The sequence below is a fragment of the Salmo salar genome, chromosome ssa17, assembly GCF_905237065.1.
Source record: "Salmo salar chromosome ssa17, Ssal_v3.1, whole genome shotgun sequence".
In the NCBI taxonomy this organism is placed as follows: domain Eukaryota; kingdom Metazoa; phylum Chordata; class Actinopteri; order Salmoniformes; family Salmonidae; genus Salmo; species Salmo salar.
In genome coordinates this window covers 4,097,595-4,125,575 of record NC_059458.1, presented here as the reverse complement: position 1 = coordinate 4,125,575, position 27,981 = coordinate 4,097,595, and the positions used below count along the sequence as shown (strand labels likewise).

The 27,981-nt window shown below is 48.6% G+C and overlaps 3 protein-coding genes across 3 annotated transcripts in view; all 3 read left to right on the top strand.

Moving 5' to 3' along the window:
- Positions 1-23,113, top strand: part of LOC123728314 (otogelin-like protein) — a 57,591-nt gene extending 34,478 nt beyond the window's left edge. Inside the window, 27 exon segments of the mRNA XM_045700359.1 lie at positions 572-728; positions 1,080-1,106; positions 1,226-1,405; positions 1,486-1,764; positions 3,721-3,838; positions 3,960-4,039; positions 4,127-4,242; positions 5,806-5,983; positions 6,096-6,238; positions 6,377-6,400; positions 6,484-6,576; positions 6,774-6,963; positions 10,270-10,629; positions 10,926-11,111; positions 11,253-11,465; positions 11,555-11,659; positions 11,753-11,860; positions 11,990-12,091; positions 12,182-12,286; positions 12,476-12,516; positions 12,714-12,777; positions 12,884-13,062; positions 13,162-13,266; positions 13,473-13,592; positions 13,685-13,730; positions 22,084-22,163; positions 22,275-23,113. Coding sequence (XP_045556315.1) covers positions 572-728; positions 1,080-1,106; positions 1,226-1,405; positions 1,486-1,764; positions 3,721-3,838; positions 3,960-4,039; positions 4,127-4,242; positions 5,806-5,983; positions 6,096-6,238; positions 6,377-6,400; positions 6,484-6,576; positions 6,774-6,963; positions 10,270-10,629; positions 10,926-11,111; positions 11,253-11,465; positions 11,555-11,659; positions 11,753-11,860; positions 11,990-12,091; positions 12,182-12,286; positions 12,476-12,516; positions 12,714-12,777; positions 12,884-13,062; positions 13,162-13,266; positions 13,473-13,592; positions 13,685-13,730; positions 22,084-22,163; positions 22,275-22,475 — 3,600 coding nt within the window. The 3' untranslated portion in view covers positions 22,476-23,113.
- An 854-nt stretch (positions 23,114-23,967) lies between these two features.
- LOC123723988 (uncharacterized) lies at positions 23,968-26,614 on the top strand. Its single transcript, XM_045700358.1, has 7 exons — positions 23,968-24,265; positions 24,499-24,630; positions 24,769-24,913; positions 25,166-25,465; positions 25,543-25,760; positions 25,964-26,147; positions 26,250-26,614. Exons 1-7 carry the CDS (start codon positions 24,200-24,202, stop codon positions 26,612-26,614), a joined length of 1,410 nt encoding a protein of 469 aa, XP_045556314.1. The 5' UTR covers positions 23,968-24,199.
- Positions 26,611-27,981, top strand: part of LOC106561226 (phosphatidylinositol phosphatase PTPRQ) — a 52,013-nt gene continuing 50,642 nt past the window's right edge. The window contains 2 exon segments of the mRNA XM_045700356.1: positions 26,611-26,857; positions 27,108-27,296. Of these exon segments, the coding sequence (XP_045556312.1) occupies positions 26,611-26,857; positions 27,108-27,296 (436 nt within the window).

The window sequence follows — 27,981 nt, the reverse complement described above, 5'->3', positions numbered from 1 at the left end:
ACACATAGTATCCAGATACTGACTGTTTATTGTTGTGACAAAGAACACACACACGCACATACACACACCCCTCCATACACATTGTATTATAAAGCTCAGTTGTCTCTAATGTCTAATCTGATCCCTGTGTTCCAGAGTTCAACCCACATCTCATTGTTCTGATGTACCATCACTCAGACCCACTCTGAATTAATGATAACTATTCACCCCCTAGAACACACACACACACACACACACACACACACACACACACACACACACACACACACACACACACACACACACACACACACACACACACACACACACACACACACACTTCAGTCATTCTTATCTACATTATTCACACACACACACCCCTAACCCACATCTAACCCAGACCCCCTGTCTTCCCCCCTGTCTTCCCCCCACTAAACCCTTACTAACCCCCCCAGGTAGACATGACCTGGTTCTGATGTACACCTGTAACCTGTGTGTGTGTGTGTGTGTGTGTGTGTGTGTGTGTGTGTGTGTGCGTGTGTGTGTGTGTGTGTGTGTGTGTGTGTGTGTGTGTGGGGGTGTGGGTGTGTAGGTGGATGTCTCATGGTTCTATACGAACTGCTTGACAGACACTTGTAACTGTAATCGAGGCGGAGACTGTGAGTGTCTGTGTACGTCCATCGCTGCCTATGCACACACCTGCTGTCAACACGGTGTTACTGTGGTCTGGAGAAACCCCTCTGTCTGTCGTGAGTACACACACACAATGTGGGTCTGTTCCTCAGACCCAATTCCTCCTGCTTTCTCTGTCAGCATAGGTGCTGGGTCACTCAATGCTCCTATATACACATACACACACACACACACACCACTACCCAGAACTATAAAGTCCCGCCACTGGTCCATATCTCATCCATCATTCTTTCTATCTGTCATCAAATGACCCCAGATATTCACACATACACTCTTACACAATACCATGATCTCTTTCCCAGCCTGATCTAAACATTAAGGGTTACTTGGTTACTTAAGTATCCTCACATACTGTGCCTATGTGGATTTGTATGTCGGTAAATGTTTGTTCCGTTCTTCTCTTCCAGCCTATGACTGTGAATACTACAACCAAGGTATGTTTGAACCTAACCAAAAATGTATCACAAAGGAACACTTTTCAGCTCACACAAAAATACAAACACACAGGTATACACACTAAATATCCTAATATATTCACTCTGTCTCTCTGTAGAGTTAGGTGAAGGTCCATTCTCAGTGGTCAGTGCTGTGTTTAATGCTACAGTCTTCGGTGTGAACAGAACCAGTGGGTCAGTGTTTCCTCTAGTTAGGGAGTTCGTAGGTGGGCTGCCTCCCCCTGGACTACTCTTTAACTTCATGATCACAGCAGGACTACAGAAGGACCGCACATCACGTGAGTCTCACAGACACACACACACACACATAAATACATCTCTTGTGAGCTTCACCCATATGTTAAACTCTGTATTACAGGTCTCCCGGTGATCTCTCTGGAGTCAGCGGAGCGTCCTAACTACTTCCTGGTTGTTTCGGACCGCGCTGGGCTGCGGTTGGAGCAGTGGACAAGAGGGGAGAAGTTTGGCCGCAGGGCTTCCTTCCTACAGCACCAGGGGCTGTTCCTGCCTGGCCACACCTCCTTAGAGCTGATTGGTCAGCCGGGAGTGTTCCTGACTCTGACACGCACGTCTGCACGCGCTCAGAGATACGACAACTCAGACAACTTCAAGACCAGCAGCTCCTTTACCCTGGAGGGTTAGACAGAAATACAAAGTCATAATACACACACATATGGCGCGATGTCAGTTTCAACAGAAATTGTATTTGAATTCCATAATTTGAATAATATTTTATCATTTATAATGCACAAATTGAATCATTGAATTCATAAGTTGAACTAGTATTTCATGATTTCAAACAGAATTGAATGAATATTGCGATCAATTTTAAAATGTACATTTAATTGAATATTTCATTTTTTTATGGTTATGGCAATTATTGTCTGTGTATCAAGTTTACAAACTATAATTTCACATTTTTTATTATTTTCTATTTGAACTTTTACTCCTTTTTCGTGGTATCTCTAGTGGCACAGATAGAGACCACTGAGACCACTGCGCCACTCGGGAGATCATTTCAAGTTTACCAAAGTTTCATACACTACATGACCAAAAGTATGTGGACAGCTACTCGTCGAACATATCATTCCAAAAATCATGGGCGTTAATATGGAGTTGGTCCCCCCTTTGCTGCTATAATAGCCACTCTTCTGGGAAGGCTTTCCACTAGATGTTGGAGCATTGCTACGGGGCCTTGCTTCCATTCAGCCACATTGGTGAGGTCGGACACTGATGTTGGACGATTAGGCCTGGCTCGCAGTCGGTGTTCCAATTAATCCCAAAGATGTTCGATGTGGTTGAGGTCAGGGCTCTGTGCAGGCCAGTCAAGTTCTTCCACACTGATCTAGATAAACCATTTCTGTATGGACCTCGCTTTGTCCACGGGGAATTGTTATGCTGAAACAGGAAAGGGCCTCCCCCAAAATGTTGCTACAAAGTTGGAAGCACAGAATCGTCTAGAATATCATTGTAAGCTGTAGCATTAAGATTTCCCTTCACTGGAACTAAGGGGCCTAGCCCGAACCATGAAAAACAGCCTCAGACCATTATTCCTCTTCCACCAAATTTTACAGTTGACACTATGCATTGGGACAGGTAGTGTTTTCCTGGCATCCGCCAAACCCAGATTCGCCCCGTTGAACTGCCAGATGCTGAAGTGTGATTCATGCGAGAATGCGTTTGTACTGCTCCTGAGTCCAATGGAGGTGAGCTTTACACCACTCCAGCTGGCGCTTTGCATTGTGCATGGTGATCTTGTGTGTGGCTGCTCGGCCATGGAAACCCATTTCATGAAGCTTCCGATGTGCAGTTCTTGTGCTGACGTTGCATCCAGAAGCAGTTTGGAACTCGGTAGTGAGTGTTGCACAGACAATTTTTATGCGCTACGCACTTCAGCACTCAGCGGTCCCGTTTTGTGAGCTTGGGTGGCCTACCACTTGTTGCTCATAGACGTTTCCACTTCACAATAACAGCACTTACAGTTGACTGGGGCAGCTCTAGCAGGGCAAAAATGTGACTAACTAACTTGTTGGAAAGGTGGCATCCTATGACAGTGCTACATTGAAAGTCACTGAGCTCTTCAGTAAGACCATTCTACTGCCAATGTTTGTAAATGGATGTTTGTAAATTGCATGGCTATGTGCTCGATTTTATACACCTGTCAGCAACGGGTTTGGCTGAAACAGCTGAATGCACTCATTTGAAGAGGTGTCCACATACTTTTGTCTATATAGTGTATATTCAACTTCTCAGATGCATTCAGAATCAGTTTTCAAATTCAGTTCTCTAAATTCAGTTTGAAAACCAGAGACAACATCCTGGTACTTTTCCAGCCAGGAAAGGTAGAGGAGAACAGATAGATTCAAACGCTCTCTATGGTAAACAGAAGCTAGCGGTACGAACACACACACAGTTTATTTTTCTGTGTTTATTGTGTGTATGTTGACTGTGTGTGTGTGTGTGTGTGTGTGTGTGTGTGTGTGTGTGTGTGTGTGTGTGTGTGTGTGTGTGTGTGTGTGTGTGTGTGTGTGTGTGTGTGTGTGTGTGTGTGTGTGTGTGTGTGTGTGTGTGTGTGTGTGTGTGTGTATTCCAGAGAGCAGTTTTTTGATCCCGTACCGTATGATGTGTGAGTGGCGCTACCATGCATGTGCCAGTCCTTGTGTTCGTACATGCAGCGACCTCACCGCCACACGCTGCCACTTCCTGCCCCCGTAAGACACACCTTGCAAACGCTTACAAATGCACACTTACAAACAGGCTTACAACACCGTTTTACACTAGAAGAGAATGTTTAATACAGGTTTTGAACGTTTGTCTATGTGTGTCTGGCAGGGTGGAGGGCTGTTTCCCTCGCTGCCCCAAAAACCTGGTTCTTGATGAGGTCACCAGGAGATGTGTCTACACAGAGGACTGTGAGTAGAGTGTGTGTCACACGAGGATCTGTTAAAGTACAGGTAAATCGGTGTTAAAGTAATTTATGTCTGTGTGTCTGTCCTCAGGTGTGTCCCTTCCTCCCACTCCTACACCCTATGCCTTCGTAAACCAACTAACCACCACCCCCACTACTACCACTACAGCCCTCACTACTACCACTACAGCCCCCACCACTACCACTACAGCCCCCACTACTACCACTACAGCCCCCACTACTACCACTACAGCCCCCACCACTACCACTACAGCCCCCACTACTACCACTACAGCCCCCACTACTACCACTACAGCCCCCACTACTACCACTACAGCCCCCACCACTACCACTACAGCCCCCACTACTACCACTACAGCCCCCACTACTACCACTACAGCCCCCACTACTACCACTACAGCCCTCACTACTACCACTACAGCCCCCACTACTACCACTACAGCCCCCACTACTACCACTACAGCCCCCACTACTACCACTACAGCCCCCACCACTACCACTACAGCCCCCACTACTACCACTACAGCCCCCACTACTACCACTACAGCCCCCACTACTACCACTACAGCCCCCACTACTACCACTACAGCCCCCACTACTACCACTACAGCCCTCACTACTACTACTACAGCCCTCACTACTTCCACTACAGCCCCCACTACTACCACTACAGCCCCCACTACTACCACTACAGCCCCTACTACTACCACTACAGCTACTACCACTATCACTACAGCCCCCACTACTACCACTACAACCGCCACTACTACCACTACAACCCTCACTACTACCACTACAGCCCCCACTACTACCACTACAGCCCCCACTACTACCACTACAGCCCCAACTACTACTACTACTACTGTTAGGCCTACTAGTACTGCTACTACTACATCTAGAACCACTACTAGGACCACAACTACTAGTACCAGAACTACAACCAGTGCTGCCTCTACAACTGTTACAGCCACCAGAGCCCCCACTACTCCCAGTACAGCCCCATTGACTGAGCATTTCACCCACACACTCACCCCTGCTCGCTCCCCCTCTCCTCCTCTCCCTTCTCTGCCCTCACCCTCCACCCCCACTGTGACCGAGCACACCACTTCACCTGCAGTCTTTCCCTCTGTCTCCCCCTCTTCCTCTGTCTCCCCCTCTTCCTCACCCACCACTACTAGTAGCACCACTGGGGTCACGACCCCGACCTTGACCCCTTCAGAGGTCACTACAGTAGCCTCCCCTACTCGCCCCAGCCTGGCAGTGACCGACTCCACCACTCCACCTCCTCCCCCTTCTGCTACCCCTCCCCAGCCTTCCACCCAGTCTTCTATCTCTCTCCCAGCCACTACCTCCTCTCCACCTCCTCCCCCTCTCTCCCCCTCCACCCACACCCCAACCACCACACAAACACATCGTCCTGTTGCTACGCCCACAGAGACCTTCTCTGTATTTCCAGTTGTATATGACACCTCCTCTGTTACCATGTCGACATCACCCCCAGAGACGACGGAGTTCATAACCACGGAAACATCCACCAGCACAGGCTTCTCTCCTACACTTGAGGCAGTCAGCATGCCAACAGTGCTGCCCCCCTTCCTCCTGCCCACCGCCCCGTGCACAGTAAGAGCCAATCAGTGAGAGCCAGTGCGTATGGAGAAGATAAGAGGGCAGAGCATGCAGCCGTGGAGAACTCCCTCTGCCAGTAGCTGAATTTCTTGATCTCTCTCTCTTTCTCTCTGTTCTCTCCAGCCCCCGTACTCCTACCGTGTAGATGAGTGTACAGAGCTGATCTGTTTTAATGGGGAGCTGCTCCTCCATAACTCCTCCCTCCACTGTCGGTACAACACCACTCCTCCTCGCTGCTCTCTGCTGGGCATGGCTGTCCTCACCAACACCGACCCCTGCTGCCCGCTCTGGCAGTGCCCCTGTAAGAACACACACTACTGTACATACACAAACACACTTTACATACCGTGTTTGTGTGTATTTGCCTATCCGCGTTGTGTGTGTTTCCGTGTTTGTGTGTGTGTGTGTGTTAGGTCGCTGCTCGGTGATGTCAGACCTGCGTGTGATAACGTTTGACGGTAACAACGTGGCGCTGTATGATAATGGCTCCTACATCCTGGTCTACCTGCCCAGAGAGAACATCATAGGAACAGTGGATAAATGCCCTACCAGCCAGGTACACAGACTGTTAGAAGGTGTTATATGCTGATGTAGTTGTTATAGTACTTTACGTTATTATAGAGGGGTTATAAACTGTTATGGGATGCTATAAGCTCCTGACTGATCTGTTGGCTTTGTCTTGATTCCTATTTAGAGCGTCAACTCCATCAGACGACCGGTAAGTTTCCCTTTAACATCTAATCATCATGTATGTGATGATGATAGTGTTCATTCTGACCAGGGCCTCTCTCCCTCTCTCAGAGCCCTAGTGGTGGGACGTCAGGTTTGTGTTTTAAGAAGTTGAACATCACTACTCCGTCCTACAGGATTATCATCAACCGCCTAGACCGCAAGGTGACCATCACTGACCGCATCCGACTGATAACTGGTCACATACTGAACTTTTACCACACTGTACAACACTGCTCATGCTATCTCTCTCTGTGTGTGTGTGTGTGTGTGTGTGTGTGCGTGTGTGTGCGTGCGTGCGTGCGCGTGTGTGTGTGTGTGTGTGTGTGTGTGTGCATGTGCGCGTGTGTATGCGTGTCCAGGTGTCAGTGAACCACATCAAAGCACGGCTGCCATTCTCCCGCAAGGCCTTGTCAGTAGAGGACACAGGCAGTATGTACCTGATCACCACTCCTGGAGGAGTCAATATACAGTGGTACCACAGCACTGGAATCATGGTGCTGCAATACACCACCCCCTCCAATACATCTGCTCCTACTAGAGGCCTCTGTGGTAAGACATCCATGAAATTAGCTAGATTTGGCATTTACACTGACATGTTCATCCTTCACTGTCAGATCAGGTGTATGAAGTCCACTAGCATGATTTAATGAATCTGGAGAAGAGGGAAAGTTTCTCTCATTCCTGACCATACCTTATTTTTGGCCTAGTTCTTCAGTGTGTGTGTGCATGCATCCTTAATAGTTGTATAAATAAAGTTTTAAAATTGTGAGCGAGAGTAGGGCCTATTTCTTGTCGATGCTCTTACAAATTTTGGGTTTGCACGTTGTCTCACTTTAGTTGAGCACTGTCACTAATACGCCGGGAGTCCGGAAGCAGGTGCAGAAGGTGAGTTTAATAATAAAGAATGCAGAGAAACAAAACATGAGATGCGTACAGAACGTGAATGGAAACAATGCTGTCTGATGACTTAGGCTACAGAGTGCTAAATAAAGGGAGAGAAATAAAGGTGATAATGTGGTCCAGGTGTGTGTAACGAGATAGCCAGGGCCGGTGGTTAGTAGAGAGTAGTAGACCTCTGCAGAGGTCAAGGTTGGTTTTGTGACCCCAGTGGTGCTACTGGTAGTGGTGGGTGAGGGAGAGGGGGAGACTGAGGGAAATTCTGCAGGTGAAGTGTGCTCGGTCACAGGGGGGGTGGAGGGTGAGGGCAGAGAACGGAGAGGAGGAGAGGGGGAGTGAGGAGGGATGGGGTTCCTCAGCCCCGAGGGCGAGGAGTGGGCTGGTTCGGACGGCGGAGATGGAAATCCCGGATGATTTTGGGGTCCAGGATGTCAGCCGCCGGGACCCAACAACGCTCCTCAGAGCCCTACCCCTCCAAGTCCACCAGGTACTGAAGCCGACCCCCATGACATTGGGAGTCCAGGAAGGACCTGACGGCATAGGCTGGAGTCCCATGGATATCCAGGGGAGGTGGAGGGGTGTCGCAGGGAACGACACCAGCCAGGGGACCAGGAACCACCAGCCTGAGGAGGGATACATGAAAAGAGGGTGAGATCCGGTAGTTGGTGGGTTGTAAGCGATAAGTTACCTCATTGACCCACTGGAGGACCTTGAAGGGCCCCACAAACTGGGGGCTCACCTTCCGGCAGGGCAGGCGGTGCGGGAGGTCCCTGATGGAGAGCCAGACGCGATCACCAGGATGGAACACGGGAGCCTCACTGCGGTGGCGATCCACCTGCTCCTTCTGGTGACGGACGGCAAGCTGGAGCCTCACGTGGGCAGCAATCCAAACCTCCTCTCCGAAGCCCCACTCCCCCTGCCGGTCCTGGAAGGGACTCCTAAGGAACCTCCCCAGCTCCTAATTGGTACTCTCCAGCTGCCCGCTGGACTGAGGCCGGTACCCGGATGTGAGGCTGGCCGTGGCCCCCAGTTTCTCCTTGAAGGCTTTCAATACCCATGACGTGAATTGGGGGTCACAGTCGGAGACGATGTCCTCCGGAAGGCCATAGTGCCGGAAGGCCTGCTGGAACAGTGCCTCATCAACCTGGAGCGCGGTAGGGAGACCAGAGAGAGGGATAAAACTGCAGGATTTAGAGAATCTGTCCACAACAACCATAATAGTGGTGAAACCATCAGACGGAGCGAGATCAGTAACGAGAAAGCAATAATGGCGCCAGAGGGGATGGCTGCTGTTTTACAGGCTCCTCACCAATTGTGCTATTTTGTGTGTTTTTTCGCATTGTTTGTAACTTATCTTGTAAGTAATGTTGCTGCTTTGTCTCTTATGACCAAAAAGAGCTTCTGGATATCAGAACAGCAATTATTCACCTTGAACTGGACAATGAGTCTGACGCAAAGGATATACTGTTCCTCCTGGACCAGGCCCAAATCTCCGTCATTTGTATGAAGAAAAGACGGAGATACAGGGGGAGCAGATCCGGGTGCCTTGTGAAAATTTGGCGGCGAGTGGGTAACCCGCCTCTACCATTTGTTCCATTGGCCTACATGCAATCACTGGAGAATAAACTGGATGAGCTCCATTCGAGACAATGCTACAGTTAGCTGGGTTTTCCTTGCATTGGCAGGACAGAACAGATATGTCCGGTAAGACGAGGGGTGGTGGTGTGTGTCTATTTGTCAATAACAGCTGGTGTGCGATGTTTAATATTAAGGAAGTCTCAAGATATTGCTCGCCTGAGGTAGAGTACCTCATGATAAGCTGTACAGTAGACCACACTATCTACCAAGAGAGTTCTCATCTACATTTTTTGTAGCCGTCTATTTACCACCACAAACCGATGCTGGCACTAAGACCACACTCAACAAACTGTATAAGGCCATAAGCAAACAAGAAAATGCTCATCCAGAAGTGGTGCTCCTAGTGGCCAGGGACTTTAATGCAGGCAAACTTAAACCCGTTTTAACTTAAAAATAAAAACATTGGTTACGGAGAGCGTGATCACACAGTCATCCGGAACAGCTGGTGCTCTCATGCATGCTTCCGTGTTACTTGCCTCAACGCGAGCATAAAAGGCGATAAAATAATAAAGAATGCATAGAAACAAAACATGAGATGCTTACAGAACGTGAATGGAAACAATGCTGCCTGATGACTTAGGCTACAGACTGCTAAATAAAGGGAGAGAAATAAAGGTGATAATGAGGTCCAGGTGTGCTTAATGATGTGGAGCAGGTGTGTGCAATGATGGGGAGCAGTGTGCGTGATGATGGGGAGCAATGTGCGTAATGACGTGGAGCAGTATGCGTAATGATGGGGAGCAGTGTGCGTAATGATGGGGAGCAGTCTGCGTAATGATGGGGAGCAGCGTGCGTAATGATGGGGAGTAGCAAGTGTGCGTAATGATGGGGAGTAGCAGGTGTGCGTAATGATGGGGAGTAGCAGGTGTGCGTAATGATGGGGAGTAGCAGGTGTGCGTAATGATGGGGAGTAGCAAGTGTGCGTAATGATGGGGAGTAGCAGGTGTGCGTAATGATGGGGAGTAGCAGGTGTGCGTAATGATGGGGAGTAGCAGGTGTGCGTAACGATGGGGAGTAGCAGGTGTGCGTAACGATGGGGAGTAGCAGGTGTGCGTAACGATGGGGAGTAGCAGGTGTGCGTAATGATGGGGAGTAGCAGGTGTGCATAATGATGGGGAGTAGCAGGTGTGCGTAATGATGGGGAGTAGCAGGTGTGCGTAATGATGGGGAGTAGCAGGTGTGCGTAATGATGGGGAGTAGCAGGTGTGCGTAATGATGGGGAGTAGCAGGTGTGCGTAATGATGGGGAGCAGGCGTGACAAGCATCTTCTACTCCTCTCTAAACTTGAGCTGTGCATGTGCCTGCTGGTGTGTCTCCCAGGGTGTTGTGACGGGAACCCGGCGGATGACCTGAAGCTGCCTAACGGTACGGTGGTGAGGGAGGTGGCAGACCTGGGTCTGTTCCTGCAGGCCTGGAGGGTCCAAACCTCAGAGGACACAGAACACACACGACGCATCGGAGACAACTGTACCACTGGAGACTGCTCTACCTGTCTCTCCATGCTCAGACAGAGACCCTTCACTCCCTGCCACAGCAAGGTCTCTCCAGAACAGTTCTGTGATGTGATGTGGGCAGGCGACCTTCACTATAAGGCCCACCAGTGTGACTTCCTGGCAGCCTACGTAGCTGTCTGCTACACTTACCAAGTCTGCATCACCTGGAGACGACACAACTTCTGTCGTAAGGACCTTGTACACACACACACACACACACACACACACACACACACACACACACACCACTCACTCACTCACTCACTCACTCACTCACTCACTCACTCACTCACTCACTCACTCACTCACTCACTCACTCACTCACTCACTCACACACACACCAATACACACCAGTACATAGACACATCAGGTCTGCATTAGCTGGTGATGACACAAATGTGTGTTCTTGCGGTGTGTGTGTGTGCGCATGCGTCTGCGTGTGTGTGCTCATGCGTCTGTGTGTGTGTGCATGTGCGTGTGTAGCATTGAGGTGTCCCCCAGGTAGGGAGTACCAGGCGTGTGTGTCGACCTGTACCACCCGGACCTGTCAGAACAGAGAGTTCTATGAGGAGACCACCTGCTCCCACATCAGAGAGGAGTGTGTGTGTCGCTCTGGAACCATCCTGCACCGAGCAGACTCCTCTTACTGCGTCACAGAGGAGCAGTGTGGTGAGTATGTCAACTCTATGTCAGTTACATGTCAGCTCTAGTATGTCAATGCTGTGAGCTGGTGCTCTGTATGACTGTGTAGTTCAGGTTGTGTTGTTTAGTGTGTACTGTTAACGTGTGTGTCTGTGTCTATGTGTGTAGTGTGCACTGATAACGAGGGGTCTCCGCGGGCCCCTGGGGAGGTGTGGAACGGGTCATTGCGTAGCTGCTGTCTGTTCCGCTGCCTGGAGAACGGTTCTGTGGTGGCAGTAGAACCTGACTGTAGCATTAGTCCCACTCTGCTGTGTGAGAGGGAGGGAGAGTACGTACTGGATGTCCTGGAGGAGGGGGCTTGCTGCCCCAAGAAGATCTGTGGTGAGCACACACACATATATATGCATGGTTAGACACCGACATGAACACACCTACTCTCTCTCTCTTTCCCTCTCTCTCGTTCTCCTCAGAATGTAATCTGACCATCTGTGAGAGTGAGGCTCCGCCCTGTGAGAATGGGAACCGGCTGGTAATTGGTTACAGTGCCCTGTCCTGCTGCCCAGAGTACCGTTGTGGTAGGTACTGAACCAAAACATAATATCTTTCATCATTTTATGGTTTTGTTAGGTGTGTTTTAATAACTGAGTCCTGTGATTGGTGTGTCCCAGAGTGCGACCCCCATGCCTGTCCCCCCCTCACCGCCCCTGACTGTAGAGAAGATCAGTTCCTAGTGGAGGTTCGTGAGGACAACTCCTGCTGTTACTCCTTCCTGTGTGGTAAGGTCAAACCTTATACTTCTTAATGGGTCTACCGTCTCCATCCAACATTACTGTAGCTAGACTTGGGGTACAAGTTGTAAAGGAAATGTAAACACAGTCAGTGGTATGTGTGTGTTCTCTCTGCAGTGTGTGAGTCGTGTATCGAGCCCGTGCCGTCCTGTTCTTATGGAGAGATACTGGCTGTGGATCAGAACACCACCCACAGCTGCTGCCCTCAATACCACTGTGGTAACACACACAAACATTATACTCTACACAAGCTGTACACACTATAGACACACAGTGTTGATGTTTAGCGCAATGTCCTCCTGTGTGCAGTGTGTGACGTGAACCTGTGTCCTGAGTCGTCTCTGAGCTGTTCTCCTGGTCTGTCTCTGATCCAAACAACCCTACCTGGACACTGCTGCCCCGACCGTCACTGTGGTACACACACACACACACACACACACACACTTTTGCACTCGCAGGAGTTGCACACACACACATCTAAATACACACACATACCAACATGCCCAGAACTGTCTCTTTGAAAGAATCTTGTAGTCCAAACAGAGAACACTGTTGTCGGCCTCCAGCTGTGTAGTAAACCCAGTCTTTTTCTCCTCCTCTCAGAGTGCCAGTGTGAGGACAGCTCTCTCCCAGTCTGTCAGGTGGTGAGTCAGTCAGCTTCAGCATTGTCCGTGTGTGTGTGTGTGTGTGTGTGTGTGTGTGTGTGTGTGTGTGTGTGTGTGTGTGTGTGTGTGTGTGTGTGTGTGTGTGTGTGTGTGTGTGTGTGTGTGTGTGTGTGTGTGTGTGTGTGTGTGTGTGTGTGTGTGTGTGTGTGGTCATAGTAACGTCTCTGGTCTCTCAGGGGGAGGTACAGGTGGAGGTCGCAGACAGCAGAAGCACCTGTGGCTGCCTCCTCTACACCTGCAGTAAGTCCATACACATACACACTATGCACAGACACACACACACACACACTATGCACAGACACACTGCTAGGCTACCTAACTCCTGAGCCCTGACCTGTGTGTGTAGAGAAGGCAGAGGTGTGTGTGTTCCAGGGAGTCACGGTGCTGGGTCCGGGCCAGAGCCTGATTCAGTACTATGAAGGAGAGCTGTGTTACACCGTCCATTGTCTGACACATCGTGACACACACACTGGATACTATGCCATGGACGTGTCCGCTGTCAACTGCTCTCAGAAGTGTGGCCAGGTATGTGTTTCTCTCTCACAAACACACACACCACAAACTTCCATCCTGATCGGAGCTAGGTAAATTCTTCTGGAATCCCCCCCTCTCTCTCTCTATTAGCACCAGCTGTACGTAGCATCATCAGATCCTCAGGTGTGCTGTGGCTCCTGTAAGAATGTCTCCTGTTCTTTCAACAACGACAACGGAACCACTGAGCTCTTCACTGTGAGAACACACACACATCATTATACTGCCAAATGGACACACACTCTACCTAACACACAAACACTTTGTGTGTAGACGGGGAAATCCTGGATGGCTAACTTTTACTGTGTGTGTGTGTGTGTGTGTGTGTGTGTGTGTGTGTGTGTGTGTGTGTGTGTGTGTGTGTGTGTGTGTGTGTGTGTGTGTGTGTGTGTGTGTATATACAGGCAGGGAGCTCCTGGGTGGATAACTGTACGCGGTATGATTGTGTGGAGACGACAGTGGGAACTGTGATGCTGGCCTCAGGGGTGGTCTGCCCCCCCTTCAACGACACAGAGTGCACTCAGGTACTCTCTCTCTCTCTCTCACTCTCTCTCTCTCTCTCACTGACATTCACACACAGTGAGGTCTGTCTGTAACTTTGCCTCAATCATTGCAGAATGGGGGCGTGGTCCAGAGCTATGTGGATGGCTGCTGCAGGACGTGTGAGTGACCAATCACATTCGCTTCTCATACGCTTTCGGCTGTCAATCACAGGGGTGGGCAGGGCGTTGCCTGGCAGTGGTTGGGCTTATTGGCTGACTGGTTGGGGGGTGCGGCCTGTTGCAGCCTTGGACAGAGTAAAAGCTTGTGGTTGGCTGGCAACAACCAGCATGACTTACTACACTTCCCAGCAGCCTCTGTTCTAGGGGTGGTCCTAGATCTGCCTGATGGTCCTGATACACGTCGTGATAATATTAAAGGAGGATTTTACTGTTGATTTAGAAAATATTTTATTTAGTGGGGAAATTGTCATACCTCACAGTTATCTGGAGAATAAAAGCATGCAGACAGCGGTCCTACCATTCCCATTGTTTTAGACTCTATGATGATACACTGTAGCTAACCTGACTCTCTGAATCCATACTGTACTTTCTAGGTGTCCAGAAGATGAAGGCAGTTTGTATCTTGTGTGAACTGTCCCATTAAACACACTAATTTGACATGTAAAGGTGAAGACAATAGACCCAGTCTGCTCTCCCAGTAATAACAGCAGCTCTGCCTCCTTGCCCGCTTGCCTGCTTGACCAGTTTGGCCAATGGGAATGCTACGTTTGTTACAGTTTGGCAAATGGTGATGCTTGGTGTTTAGAGTTTGTCCAGTGAGAATGAGCCTTGGTGCATCAGTGTGTAGTGATCCTGAGTGTTTGGCCGTCTGGCTGTCTTCCCCAGTCTCAGAGAACACTGTCTGGCTGTGCATGCCACTGCGCTGATTACTCTGTGTGTGTTAAAATGTGTTCTAAACCAACGTTAACCTGTGTGTTTTCCTAACGTTCTCCTGACATTGCTGTTCCTGCGGCTGCTCCCAGGTTCTGGAGTCGGTGTTATACCGTTTACCGTTAACCCCGTAACCCCCACTGGTAGTACTAACTGTGACAAAGGTACCACGACCTCTCACCTTTCATCTTTAACCTCTCACATCTCACCCCATAAACCCAACTGGTAGTAGTAACTGTGACACAGGTACCACGACCTCTCACCTATCACAGTGTGTGTGTTCTAGTCCTAACCCTACCACTCCATACATATAAACTACAGGTCAAGGTTCACCTAACATTCCTCATAGCAAAATCCCATTCCAATGGTTCAATATGTTATTGCTGTTCTGAATCCTCTAGGCCAGCGGTTACTGTACCACCAACTGAATTTTGCTCTGCCTGGAGTGCGCCTGAAGGACCCCCTCATGTGCATTTTACCAGTAAGCCTATGGTCTCATGAGTCTTCTCAAGTACCCCTGGTTGATAAATCAAATCAAATTATTTTATATAGCCCTTCTTACATCAGCTGATATCTCAAAGTGCTGTACAGAAACCCAGCCTAAAACCCAAAACAGCAAGCAATGCAGGTGTAGAAGCACGGTGGCTAGGAAAAACTCCCCAGAAAGGCCAAAACCTAGGAAGAAACTTAGAGAGGAACCAGGCTATGAGGGGTGGCCAGTCCTCTTCTGGCTGTGCCGGGTGGAGATTATAACAGAACATGGCCAAGATGATCAAATGTTCATAAATGACGAGCATGGTCAAATAATAATAATCACAGTAGTTGTCGAGGGTGCAACAGGTCAGCACCTCAGGAGTACATGTCAGTTGGCTTTTCATAGCCAATCTTTGAGAGTATTTCTACCGCTCCTGCTGTCTCTAGAGAGTTGAAAACAGCAGGTCTGGGACAGGTAGTACGTCCGGTGAACAGGTCAGGGTTCCATAGCCGCAGGCAGAACAGTTGAAACTGGAGCAGCAGCACGGCCAGGTGGACTGGGGACAGCAAGGAGTCATCATGCCAGGTAGTCCTGAGGCATGGTCCTAGGGCTCAGGTCCCCCGAGGGAGGGAGAGAGAAAGAAAGAAAGAAAGAAAGAAAGAAAGAAAGAAAGATAGAAAGAAAGAAAGAAAGAAAGAAAGAAAGAAAGAAAGAAAGAAAGAAAGAAAGAAAGAAAGAAAGAAAGAAAGAAAGAAAGAAAGAAAGAAAGAAAGAAAGGGAGAATTAGAGAGAGCATACTTAAATTCCCACAGGACACTGGAGAAATACTCCAGATATTACAGACTGACCCTAGCCCCCCGACACATAAACTACTGCAGCATAAATACTGGAGGCTGAGACAGGAAGGGTCAGGAGACACTGTGACCCCATCCAATGATAACCCCGGACTGGGCCAAACAGGCAGGATATAACCCCACCCACTTTGCCAAAGCACAGCCCCCACACCACTAGAGGGATATCTTCAACCACCAACTTACCATCCTGAGACAAGGCCGAATATAGCCCACAAAGATCTCCGCCGCGGCACAACCCAAGGGGGGGGCGCCAACCCAGACAGGAAGACCACGTCAGTGACTCAACCCACTGAAGTGGCGCACCCCTCCTAGGGACGGCATGGAAGAGCACCAGTAAGCCAGTGACAGAGAATCCCAGTGGAGAGAGGGGAACCGGCTAGGCAGAGACAGCAAGGGTGGTTCGTTGCTCCAGTGCCTTTCCGTTCACCTTCACACTCCTGGGCCAGACTACACTCAATCATAGGACCTACTGAAGAGATGAGTCTTCAATAAAGACTTAATTGTTGAGACAGAGTCTGCGTCTCTCACATGGGTAGGCAGACCATTCCATAAAAATTGAGCTCTATAGGAGAAAGCCCTGCCTCCAGCTATTTGCTTAGAAATTCTAGGGACAATTAGGAGGCCTGCGTCTTGTGACCGTAGCGTATGTGTAGGTATGTACGGCAGGACCAAATCGGAAAGATATGTAGGAGCAAGCCCATGTAATGCTTTGTAGGTTAGCAGTAAAACCTTGAAATCAGCCCTTGCCTTAACAGGAAGCCAGTGTAGGGAGGCTAGCACTGGAGTAATATGATACATTATTTTGGTTCTAGTCAGGATTCTAGCAGCCGTATTTAGCACTAACTGAAGTTTATTTAGTGCTTTAACCGGGTAGCCGGAAAGTAGAGCATTGCAGTAGTCTAACCTAGAAGTAACAAAAGCATGGATACATTTTTCTGCATCAATTTTGGACAGAAAACTTCTGATCTTTGCAATGTTACGCAGATCGAAAAAAAGCTGTCCTTGAAACAATCTTGATATGTTCGTCAAAAGAGAGATCAGGGTCCAGAGTAACGCCGAGGTCCTTCACAGTTTCATTTGAGACGACTGTACAACCATCAAGATTAATTGTCAGATTCAACAGAAGATCTCTTTGTTTCTTGGGACCAAGAACAAGCATCTCTGTTTTGTCCAAGTTTAAAAGTAGAACGTTTGCAGCCATCCACTTCCTTATGTCTGAAACACAAGCTTCCAGGTAGGGCAATTTTGGGGCTTCACCATGTTTCATTGAAATGTACAGCTGTGTGTCATCCGCTTAGCAGTGAAAGTTAACATTATGTTTTCGAATGACATCCCCAAGAGGTAAAATATATAGTGAAAACAATAGTGGTCCTAAAACGGAACCTTGAGGAACACCGAAATTTACAGTTGATTTGTCAGAGGACAAACCATTCACAGAGACAAACTGATATCTTTCCGACAGATAAGATCTAAACCATGCCAGAACTTGTCCGTGTAGACCAATTTGGGTTTCCAATCTCTCCAAAAGAATGTGGTGATTGATGGTATCAAAAGCAGCACTAAGGTCTAGGAGCATGAGGACAGATGCAGAGCCTGGGTCTGACGCCATTAAAAGGTCATTTACGACCTTCACAAGTGCAGTCTCAGTGCTATGATGGGGTCTAAAACCAGACTGAAGCATTTCGTATACATTGTTTGTCTTCAGGAAGGCAGTGAGTGAATTGTTTTTGAGAGGAATGGGAGATTCGATATAGGCCGATAGTTTTTTATATTTTCTGGGTCAAGGTTTGGCTTTTTCAAGAGAGGCTTTATTACTGCCACTTTAGAGGCCATGATTATTTTCATCATTGTGTCAAGAGATATAGTACTAAAACCCTTGAGTGTCTCCCTTGATCCTAGGTCCTGACAGAGTTGTGCAGACTCAGGACAACTGAGCTTTGGAGGAATACGCAGATTTAAAGAGGAGTCCATAATTTGCTTTCTAATGATCATGATCTTTTCCTCAAAGAAGTTTATGAATTTATTACTGCTGAAGTGAAAGCCATCCTCTCTTGGTGTAACGGCCGTCGGGGGAGAGAGAGAGTAGACCAAGGTACAGCGGAGTTAGTGTTCATCATTGAATTTAATAACAGAAAGAACACTATACAAAACAAAACAAGAAAAACGACAGCCAAACAGTCCTGTCAGTTGCAAAACACTAAACAGAAACAATTACCCACAAAACCCCAACGGAAACACAGGCACTTATGTGTGACTCCCAATCAGCAACAACACTCTACAGCTGTGCCTGATTGGAAGCCACACGGCCAAAATCAATGAAACAAACCAACATAGAAAAATGCACATAAAACGCCCACCCAATGTAACACCCTGGCCTAACCAAAATAAAGAACAAAAACCCCTCTCTATGGCCAGGGCGTTACACTTGGGGAATGCTGCTTTTTTAGTTAGCTTTGCGACAGTATCAAAAATTACATTTGGATTGTTCTTATTTTCCTCAATTAGGTTGGAAAAATAGGATGATCGAACAGCAGTGAGGGCTTTTCGATACTGCACGGTACTGTCTTTCCAAGCTAGTCGGGAGACTTCCAGTTTGGTGTGGCACCATTTCCGTTCCAATTTTCTGGAAGCTTGCTTCAGAGCTCGGGTATTTTCTGTATACCAGGAAGCTAGTTTCTTATGACAAATGTTTTTAGTTTTTAGGGTTGCAACTGCATCTAGGGTATTGCGCAAGGTTAAATTGAGTTCCTCAGTTAGGTGGTGTAAGGGCTGTCGTCGTAAGAAAACCAAGATGCAGCGGAGGATGTGTATTCATTTTGAAATTTAATTGAAAAAGAGAACACTACAAAAATAAACAAAAGACGACAGCAAAACAGTCCTGTCAGGATTAACTCTACACAGAAAACACTCAACAGAAACAATCACCCACAAAAACCCAAAGGAAAAACAGGCTACTTATGTGTGACTCCCAATCAGCAACAACAAACTACAACTGTCAGAGGGAGTCTGGAAGGGCATCAAGGAATCTTTGGGTTGTCTGAGAATTTATAGCACGACTTTTGATGCTCCTTGGTTGGGGTCTGAGCAGATTATGTTGCGATTGCAAACGTAATAAAATGGTGGTCCGATAGTCCAGGATTATGAGGAAAAATATTAAGATCCACAACATTTATTCCATGGGACAAAACTAGGTTCAGAGTATGACTGTGGCAGTGAGTAGGTTCGGAGACATGTTGAACAAAACCCACTGAGTCGATGATGGCTCCGAAAGCCTTTTGGAGTGGGTCTGTGGACTTTTCCATGTGAATATTAAAGTCACCAAAAATTTGAATATTATCTGCTATGACTGCAAGGTCCGATAGGAATTCAGGGAACTCAGTGAGGAACGCTGTATATGGCCCAGGAGGCCTGTAAACAGTAGCTATAAAAAGCGATTGAGTAGGCTGCATAGATTTCATGACTAGAAGCTCAAAAGATGAAAACGTTGGGGGGGGGTTTTGTAAATTGAAATTTGCTATCGTAAATGTTAGCAACACCTCCGCCTTTGCGGGATGCGCGGGGGATATGGTCACTAGTGTAACCAGGAGGTGAGGCCTCATTTAACACAGTAAATTCATCAGGCTTAAGCCATGTTTCAGTCAGGCCAATCACATCAAGATTATGATCAGTGATTAGTTCATTGACTATAACTGCCTTGGAAATGAGGGATCTAACATTAAGTAGCCCTATTTTGAGTTATGAGGTATCACGATCTCTTTCAATAATGGCAGGAATGGAGGAGGTCTTTATTCTAGTGAGATTGCTAAGGCAAACATTGCCATGTTTAGTTTTGCCCAACCTAGGTCGAGGCACAGACACGGTCTCAATGGGGATAGCTGAGCTGACTACACTGACTGTGATAATGGCAGACTCCACTAAGCTGGCAGGCTGGCTAACAGCCTGCTGCCTGGCCTGCACCCTATTTCATTGTGGAGCTAAGGGAGTTAGAGCCCTGTCTATGTTCGTAGATAAGATGAGAGCACCCCTCCAGCTAGGATGGAGTCCGTCACTCCTCAACAGGCCAGGCTTGGTCCTGTTTGTGAGTGAGTCCCAAAAAGAGGGCCAATTATCTACAAATCTTTTGGGAGGGGCAGAAAACAGTTTTCAACCAGCGATTGAGTTGTGAGACTCTGCTGTAGAGCTCATCACTCCCCTAACTGGGAGGGGGCCAGAGACAATTACTCGATGCCGACACATCTTTCTAGCTGATTTACACTCTGAAGCTATGTTGCGCTTGGTGACCTCTGACTGTTTCATCCCAACATCGTTGTTGCCGACGTGGATAACAGTATCCCTATACTCTCTACACTAGCCAGTTTTAGCTTTAGCCAGCACCAGCTTCAGATTAGCCTTAACGTCGGTAGCCCTGCCCCCTGGTAAACAGTGTATGATTGCTGGATGATTCGTTTTAAGTCTAATACTGCGGGTAATGGAGTCGCCAATCACTTGGGTTTTAAATTTGTCAGAGCTAATGGTGGGAGCCTTCAGCGTCTTGATAGGCGAAGTACCCCCAGGGTTCCTAGTACCCCTGGTTGATAGGACAAGTACCCCCAGGGTTCCTAGAACCCCTGGTTGATAGGCCAAGTACCCCCAGGGTTCCTAGTACCCCTGGTTGATAGGACAAGTACCCCCAGGGTTCCTAGTACCCCTGGTTGATAGGCCAAGTACCCCCAGGGTTCCTAGTACCCCTGGTTGATAGGCCAAGTACCCCCAGGGTTCCTAGTACCCCTGGTTGATAGGCCAAGTACCCCCAGGGTTCCTAGTACCCCTGGTTGATAGGCCAAGTACCCCAGGGTTCCTAGTACCCCTGGTTGATAGGCCAAGTACCCCAGGGTTCCTAGTACCCCTGGTTGATAGGCCAAGTACCCCCAGGGTTCCTAGTACCCCTGGTTGATAGGCCAAGTACCCCCAGGGTTCCTAGTACCCCTGGTTGATAGGCCAAGTACCCCCATGGTTCCTAGAACCCCTGGTTGATAGGCCAAGTACCCCCAGGGTTCCTAGAACCCCTGGTTGATAGGCCAAGTACCCCCATGGTTCCTAGAACCCCTGGTTGATAGGCCAAATACCCCCAGGGTTCCTAGTACCCCTGGTTGATAGGCCAAGTACCCCAGGGTTCCTAGTACCCCTGGTTGATAGGCCAAGTACCCCCAGGGTTCCTAGTACCCCTGGTTGATAGGCAAAATACCCCAGGGTTCCTAGTACCCCTGGTTGATAGGCCAAGTACCCCAGGGTTCCTAAGTACCCCTGGTTGATAGGCTGGCAATTTCAGGGTTCCTAGTGTACCCCTGGTTGATAGGCCAAGTACCCCAGGGTTCCTAGTACCCCTGGTTGATAGGCCAAGTACCCCCAGGGTTCCTAGTACCCCTGGTTGATAGGCCAAGTACCCCCAGGGTTCCTAGTACCCCTGGTTGATAGGCCAAGTACCCCATGGTTCCTAGAACCCCTGGTTGATAGGCCAAGTACCCCCAGGGTTCCTAGAACCCCTGGTTGATAGGCCAAGTACCCCCATGGTTCCTAGAACCCCTGGTTGATAGGCCAAGTACCCCCAGGGTTCCTAGTACCCCTGGTTGATAGGCCAAGTACCCCAGGGTTCCTAGTACCCCTGGTTGATAGGCCAAGTACCCCCAGGGTTCCTAGTACCCCTGGTTGATAGGCCAAGTACCCCAGGGTTCCTAGTACCCCTGGTTGATAGGCCAAGTACCCCCAGGGTTCCTAGTACCCCTGGTTGGGAACCACTGATCTATGTGAGTTAGAATCATTCCTGTTCCTTCAAGTATAAAGAGAGTAGATCTGGACTCCATCTAGCTATCTTTCAACATTCCATCAACCAGCCCCAACGCCCTGTTGCTTAACCTGATTGGCCAGTGGCCAATAGGAGCTGGGTCCTTGGCGTGAGAACTGCTCCCCCCGGTCAGCTGACTGTCGATCAAACTGAGCCCCCGCTGCTAGGCAACAAAGAGCCCAGCTCAATAGACCTTTGACTGTGTGAGTGACAGGAATCTAGGGCTGAGGATGAAAGCTGTGTGTGTGTGTGTGTGTGTGTGTGTGTGTGTGTGTGTGTGTGTGTGTGTGTGTGTGTGTGTGTGTGTGTGTGTGTGTGTGTGTGTGTGTGTGTGTGTGTGTGTGTGTGTGTGTGTGTGTGTGTGTGTGTGTGTGTGTGTGTGCGTGCATGCGTGTGCATCTCAGCGTTTCCTCTGTGTGTGTGTGTGTTTAGGTAAGGAGGACGGTAAGACGTGTAAGCGTGTGGCAATCCGAACCACCATCAGAAAAGACGACTGCAGGAGCAACGCACCGGTGAGAGAGAGACAGTGTCAATAATACAGTTTAAAGAAGTTAACACTGATAGAGAATAAAATCTCCCCCCTCTCTCTCACTCTCCCCCTTTCTCTCTTTTCTCTCTCTCAGGTGACAGTGTTTTCATGTGATGGGAAATGTCCGTCTGCCACCATCTTTAACTTCAACATCAACAGCCACGCCCGCTTCTGTAAGTGCTGCAGGGAGAGTGGACTACAAACCCGCTCCGTCACCCTGTACTGCTCACACAACGCTACCCTGGTGGCCTACAGCTTCCAGGAGCCTGTCGACTGCTCCTGCCAATGGAACTAGAGAGAGAACGAAGCTAGTCAGTGTGAGCTCCAGTATGGCGTTCAATAGGAGGGATGGAAGATGGAACAGAGGTTAGAGGTCAGAGGTCAGAGCAGACAGGTCAAGCGTCCAGGTAGGCGAGTTCTTTAGTCTTCCTTCAGTGTGTTGTGGAGGGCTGTATTCTGACCTGTTATAGTGACCCTGTCGTTCCAGATGTGTAGTGGTGTAACCTGTTCCTACTATACTATGAGAACACTAGTCCTATCTGTACTGCTGTAGCCTGCTCCTCTCGGACTTTATCATGTTTAGATCAATTGGTCCGAGCTGACAGGACCGCTGCTGCTGCTTTAGTATGGATCTAGTGCTCTCTTGATGACTGACATGTTTTAAATGCCGATCAAATTTCTTTTTTTTTTCTTTTTTTACAAGTGTAAAGCTTTTATACAAAAATATTTCTATTTAACTCAATCAATTATTTAGTAAGGTGATAATCCACCTAAGCATCTGATGGTAGATGATCCATATTTCAACAGAACACTGTATTTGTTGTGTTGTTTAATGTGAAGCATGGGCCAGTAATCAGTATGTGCTGATGCCATCAGATAGACTAGAGTCTCTAGTCATACAGAACCTCTCAGAATAAAACAATAAAACATTTAACAGTGACTAACTGATTGGTGGTTGTTTTTTGCGTGAATGAAAAACTCCTCCTCCTCCTCCTCCTCCTCCTCCTCCTCCTCCTCCACACACACACTCCCCTGCTGACACAGCCTGTTCAGTGCTGACGTGTGTTTGTGTTTCTCTATCCTGGTGGTGGGTAATAATGGTGTGTGTGGGAGTCTAACGATGTGTATATATAATTACCATGTAAATACACAGTGTTAATGACACTTCATCCGAGGTAAAACACCAGTGACCTCCACAAGGAAGATATGAAGTATTTGAGAGGCATAAATCCACAGTGATCAGTCATTGATTGATTAGTGATTGATCAGTCAATGATACTTATTTCTCACATTCTCTACATTCTCCACAGAGCACTAGCTCACATTCAACCACTCACTATTCACACACACACACACACACACAGCTTTGATCTTGGTTAGCATATCACTGCATCACTACAGAGAGTGGAGTATAAATCTGCAAACAGGCTGAGGTGTATGGAGTGTTATCTATCTAGTGAACTTTAAGTTCTTTATTTTCACCCTGTCTTTCTCTCTCCATCCCTCTCCTTCCCGCTCATTCTCTCTCCCTCCTCCTTTCTCCCTCTCTCCCTCTCTTTCTCTCCCTCTCTCTTCATGAGTTCCTCTCTCAATGGCTGTAAGCCTAGTTGTCATAGTAACCTGCTCTTATCCCAACAAAGAGGAAGGGTGGCAGGGGCAGAACAAATTGGTGTTAGCGACACACACACACACACACACTGATTGACTGGGACTGTGCACGCCTCCACACGAGGCTCTGCTTCTCAGAAAGCTGCTGCGGGGCGCTAAATTCAAAGTTGTGTTGCGTCACTGGGAAGGACTACTCTGGTGTAGTTCAGCTGTGATACACTCCTCTTATACAGAGCTCTGACAACCTCAGTCCTTACTGGAACCTCTGGTCGTGGAGTTTCTTCGCTCTTTGGTACAAAGATGGGATATACAAACATCCAGGAGTTTCTGATATCAAAGCAACATTGATATTGGGTGTATGTTGTGGTACCATCTATAGATGATTGTGAATGCCATTCCTCTTGTGTGCTGATGAGATTACCAGGCTTCCCCATGGATGGAACCGTGCATATGTGGCTGCTGGCAGGGTTCATCCAGGTAAGACACACACACACACACACACACACACACACACACACACACACACACACACACAACTACACACACGCAGTTTCTAGCTATACATTTTAGGTGAAACAGTTCTGATTTATCTCAACACTTTTCTTTTAACCGTCTGTGCCAAAGTTTCAAAAATGACACCTGCAGTCTGAGCTATGTATAGAATTTCTGAGGTTGAAAAGTCTCTCTTTTCTCTTTCGCTCTCTTTCCAGGTGGTCAGTCTCTTGTGTGTGCAGTGGTCAGATCCTGCGGTCGTGGTTGTTGAGGTTGTGTTTGGCCACTTCCCCACCAGTCAGGATCCAGACTGGTACACCGTCTCCTACCAGATTGCACGCAACCTCACGGTCAGAACGTAAACCACCACACAACCATAACACTTGCTCCATACAACCAGCACCCAGCCTCACGGTCATACCGCACAGCCACCGGACAACCACAACCATATCGCAACCACTAAACCACTCTCTGTCCCACCCCTTCAGGTGTGGCTGGATCCGATTGACCGCTCTGAGTGTTCTCCTGACTGCAGGTTGCTTCTGCGATTGGCTAAGGAGCCAGGAGGAAGTGACATCACGCTGAAAGCTATCAAAAACAATACCGCACTGAAGACTAAGACCTTTCATATCGGTGAGCCTTACCCTGACAACTGACCTATACGGTCCTGTTATGAAACAGAAGTTAAAAGATGATGGATTAAATTGAATGGATTACTGTTTCACAATTATACTGTTGCATGTTGTAACAGGTTTATGTGTGTGTGTGTGTGTGTGTGTGTGTGTGTGTGTGTGTGTGTGTGTGTGTGTGTGTGTGTGTGTGTGTGTGTGTGTGTGTGTGTGTGTGTGTGTGTGTATGTTTGTTTGTGCGTGCACCACTGTGTAGCTCCTGTCCCCCTCTCCTCTCTCCGTGTCGAGGTGACCACCACCAGCACTCTCCTGACCTGCAGCCTACAGAACAGACAGAGCCTCACTGCTCTTAGTCTACACAACACGCACATCAAACACACACACACTGAATACACACACACTGAACACACACGCTCTGCCCACACACACACCTCTTCGTACGCAGTGAGAGGTCTGCAGCCTGGAGCACACTACAGCATCACAGCAGAGTTGACCACACCTCTCACACACCTCAACATCAGCCTCACCCAGAGACTACACACCACCATGGAGACAGGTACAACACACACACGTAATAAACATTGACCGCTGTATGTCTAAGTTGACCGTGAGTTGACCACTGTCTCTCCTCAGCCCAGTGTCCCATTGGTTGGCTGGCGAGTGGAAGTAGCTGCTACAGTGTGAGTAGGCGGTGCCTGTCGTGGGGCGACGCCCAGAAAACCTGTACAAGCATGGCTTCAGGAGGACACCTTGTGGATGTTAAAACAGAGAGAGACCTCCTCCTCCTCTCCTCTCACCTGACTACACACAACAACCTACTACTGCTCTGGACCGCTCTCAACGACAGACTGGTAACACACACACACACCTATGCATGTGAGTGAGATAAATGGCTGTGTTAGCATGAATGGTGTTTGCTTTCTAAACAGTCAGACACATTAGCTTCCTCCTTACAGAGGAGTGTGTTAGTCTGTGATTTAAAGCTGATGACTGGGACATTCTCAGCCTGTGTCTGACTGTGTCTGACGTTTTTTGTTGTTGTTTGTCTTGACAGGATGAGGGGCTGCCCCGCTGGTCTGATGGCTCCTCCTACAACCTGACGAGTGCTATAACATCATCATCACTGCCTGCCAATCAGACGGACTGTTTTGCTCTACAGAGGAACTCTACTGGACTAGGCTACTTCCTGACTTCGTTCTTCTGCCACATTCCTTTACCTTTTATCTGTCACTGGGAAAGTAGGCATTAATATATTCAATACCAGAGTAAATAAACACCCTAATAACCCTTTACCCCTGCCCGACACCCACTAACCCTGTCTCTCTCTCTCTCTCTCTCAGTCCCTCACCTCCCTCCTTTATTCAACTTTGACCTGGTGGAGGTAACAGAGAGAGATGCAGAGCTTCACTGGAGTGACCTCACATTCGTAAACTCCTCCCACCCTGCCCCCCAGCTCTATGTCCAATACCAAGTAGAGGAGGAAAAGGAGGAAAAACATGGGGAAGAGAAGGAGAGGTGGACTGCAGGCCGTGTCCCAGTGTCTCTATTCTCCAGAGGGCTGAAAGTGCCAGGCCTGTCCCCAGGCAAGGTCTACTCTCTGTCCCTCAGAGCCTCCCACCTTACTGGGGCCGCATGGAGCCTGGGGAGCGCGCAGACTTGTCACACACGGCCCCTTCCCCTCGAAACGTCACCATTAGCAACATGACAGCCAGTCAGATCACAGTAAGCTGGACAGCCCCAGACTCCCAGCATGCTGTGTGGTGGAGCTTTCTGGTTCGCTGGGAGGGTGTAGCCTCAGGCCAGGAGACGAGAATGGTTGTGGCTAGCAGCTCCAGGTCCGCTGTGATTGCAGGACTGGAGGGGTTCAGGAAGTACAAGGTCAGAGTTGACTCAGTCACAGAACACGGTGTGGAGAGCTGTGGAGGGGAGGAACTGACCCTATACACTGGTATGAAAGTCTGTGTTTGTGTAACGCTTCGGGTGTACTTGTTTTTTACAGCATAATGTTGAATGAGTGTGTGCATGTGTGTGTGTGTGTGTGTGTGTGTGTGTGTGTGGCGTGTGTGCGTGTGCGTGCGTGTGTGTGTGCGTGTGTGTGTGTGTGTGTGTGTGTGTGTTGGTAGCGGTGAGCCCCCCAGGTGGTGTGGTTGTGTCTAGCAGAGGGGAGAAACTGACAGCGTGCTGGTCCGCCCCGTCAGGTGAAAGCCCTGATGGGTACTATGTTAGGCTACGCCCCGTCAGCCAGGCCCGCCCCATGGAACTGTGGGTAAATGAGTCCAGGTGTGTGTTCCTGGCCATATTCAGTCCAGGGCAGAACTACGAGGTGGGTGTGGCTTCAGTGAGAGGAGAGAACAAGAGCCAAGAGATCAGCACCACATACAGAACAGGTAGGCCCACAGAGACGTGTGTGTTCAAGTCGAAGTTTCAAGAAATGTTGGTGTTGCTCCATCATACTGTGTGTATCTCTTTCTCATTGTGTGTGTGTGTTCCTGTCTTTGTGTAGAGCCTGGGCCCGTGCAGGCAGCTGTCCCTCTCTCGGTCGGAAGCAGTTCTGTGGTTCTGTATGTCCAGAGACCAGTACTGGGTGTGTGTGATGGAGTGAGGGTGTGTGTGTGTAAGGGAGTGTGTGAGGGTGTGTGTGTGTGTAAGGGTGTATGCGATTGGTGGCCATTCCCCCCAGGTAAGCACACAGTAACAGTTGGCAGCCTGACTCCAGGGACGGAGTACCATCTCAGTGTTTACAGCACCAGCCGACACAGGACCGGACCAGCATACCAAACACACACACTCAGGACACGTGAGTACACACAAACACACTCATATTTCCATCTCCTCAGATGATTTTGACGGTGATGAAGTGTGTGTATGTACAGTTGAAGTCGGAAGTTTACATACACCTCAGCCCAATATGTTTAAACTCAGTTTTTCACAATTCCAGACATTGAATCCTAGTAAAAATTCCCTGTCTTAGGTCAGTTAGGATCACCACTTTATTTTAAGAATGTAAAATGTCAGAATAATAGTTGAGAGAATGATTTATTTCACCTTTTATTTCTTTCATCAAATTCCCAG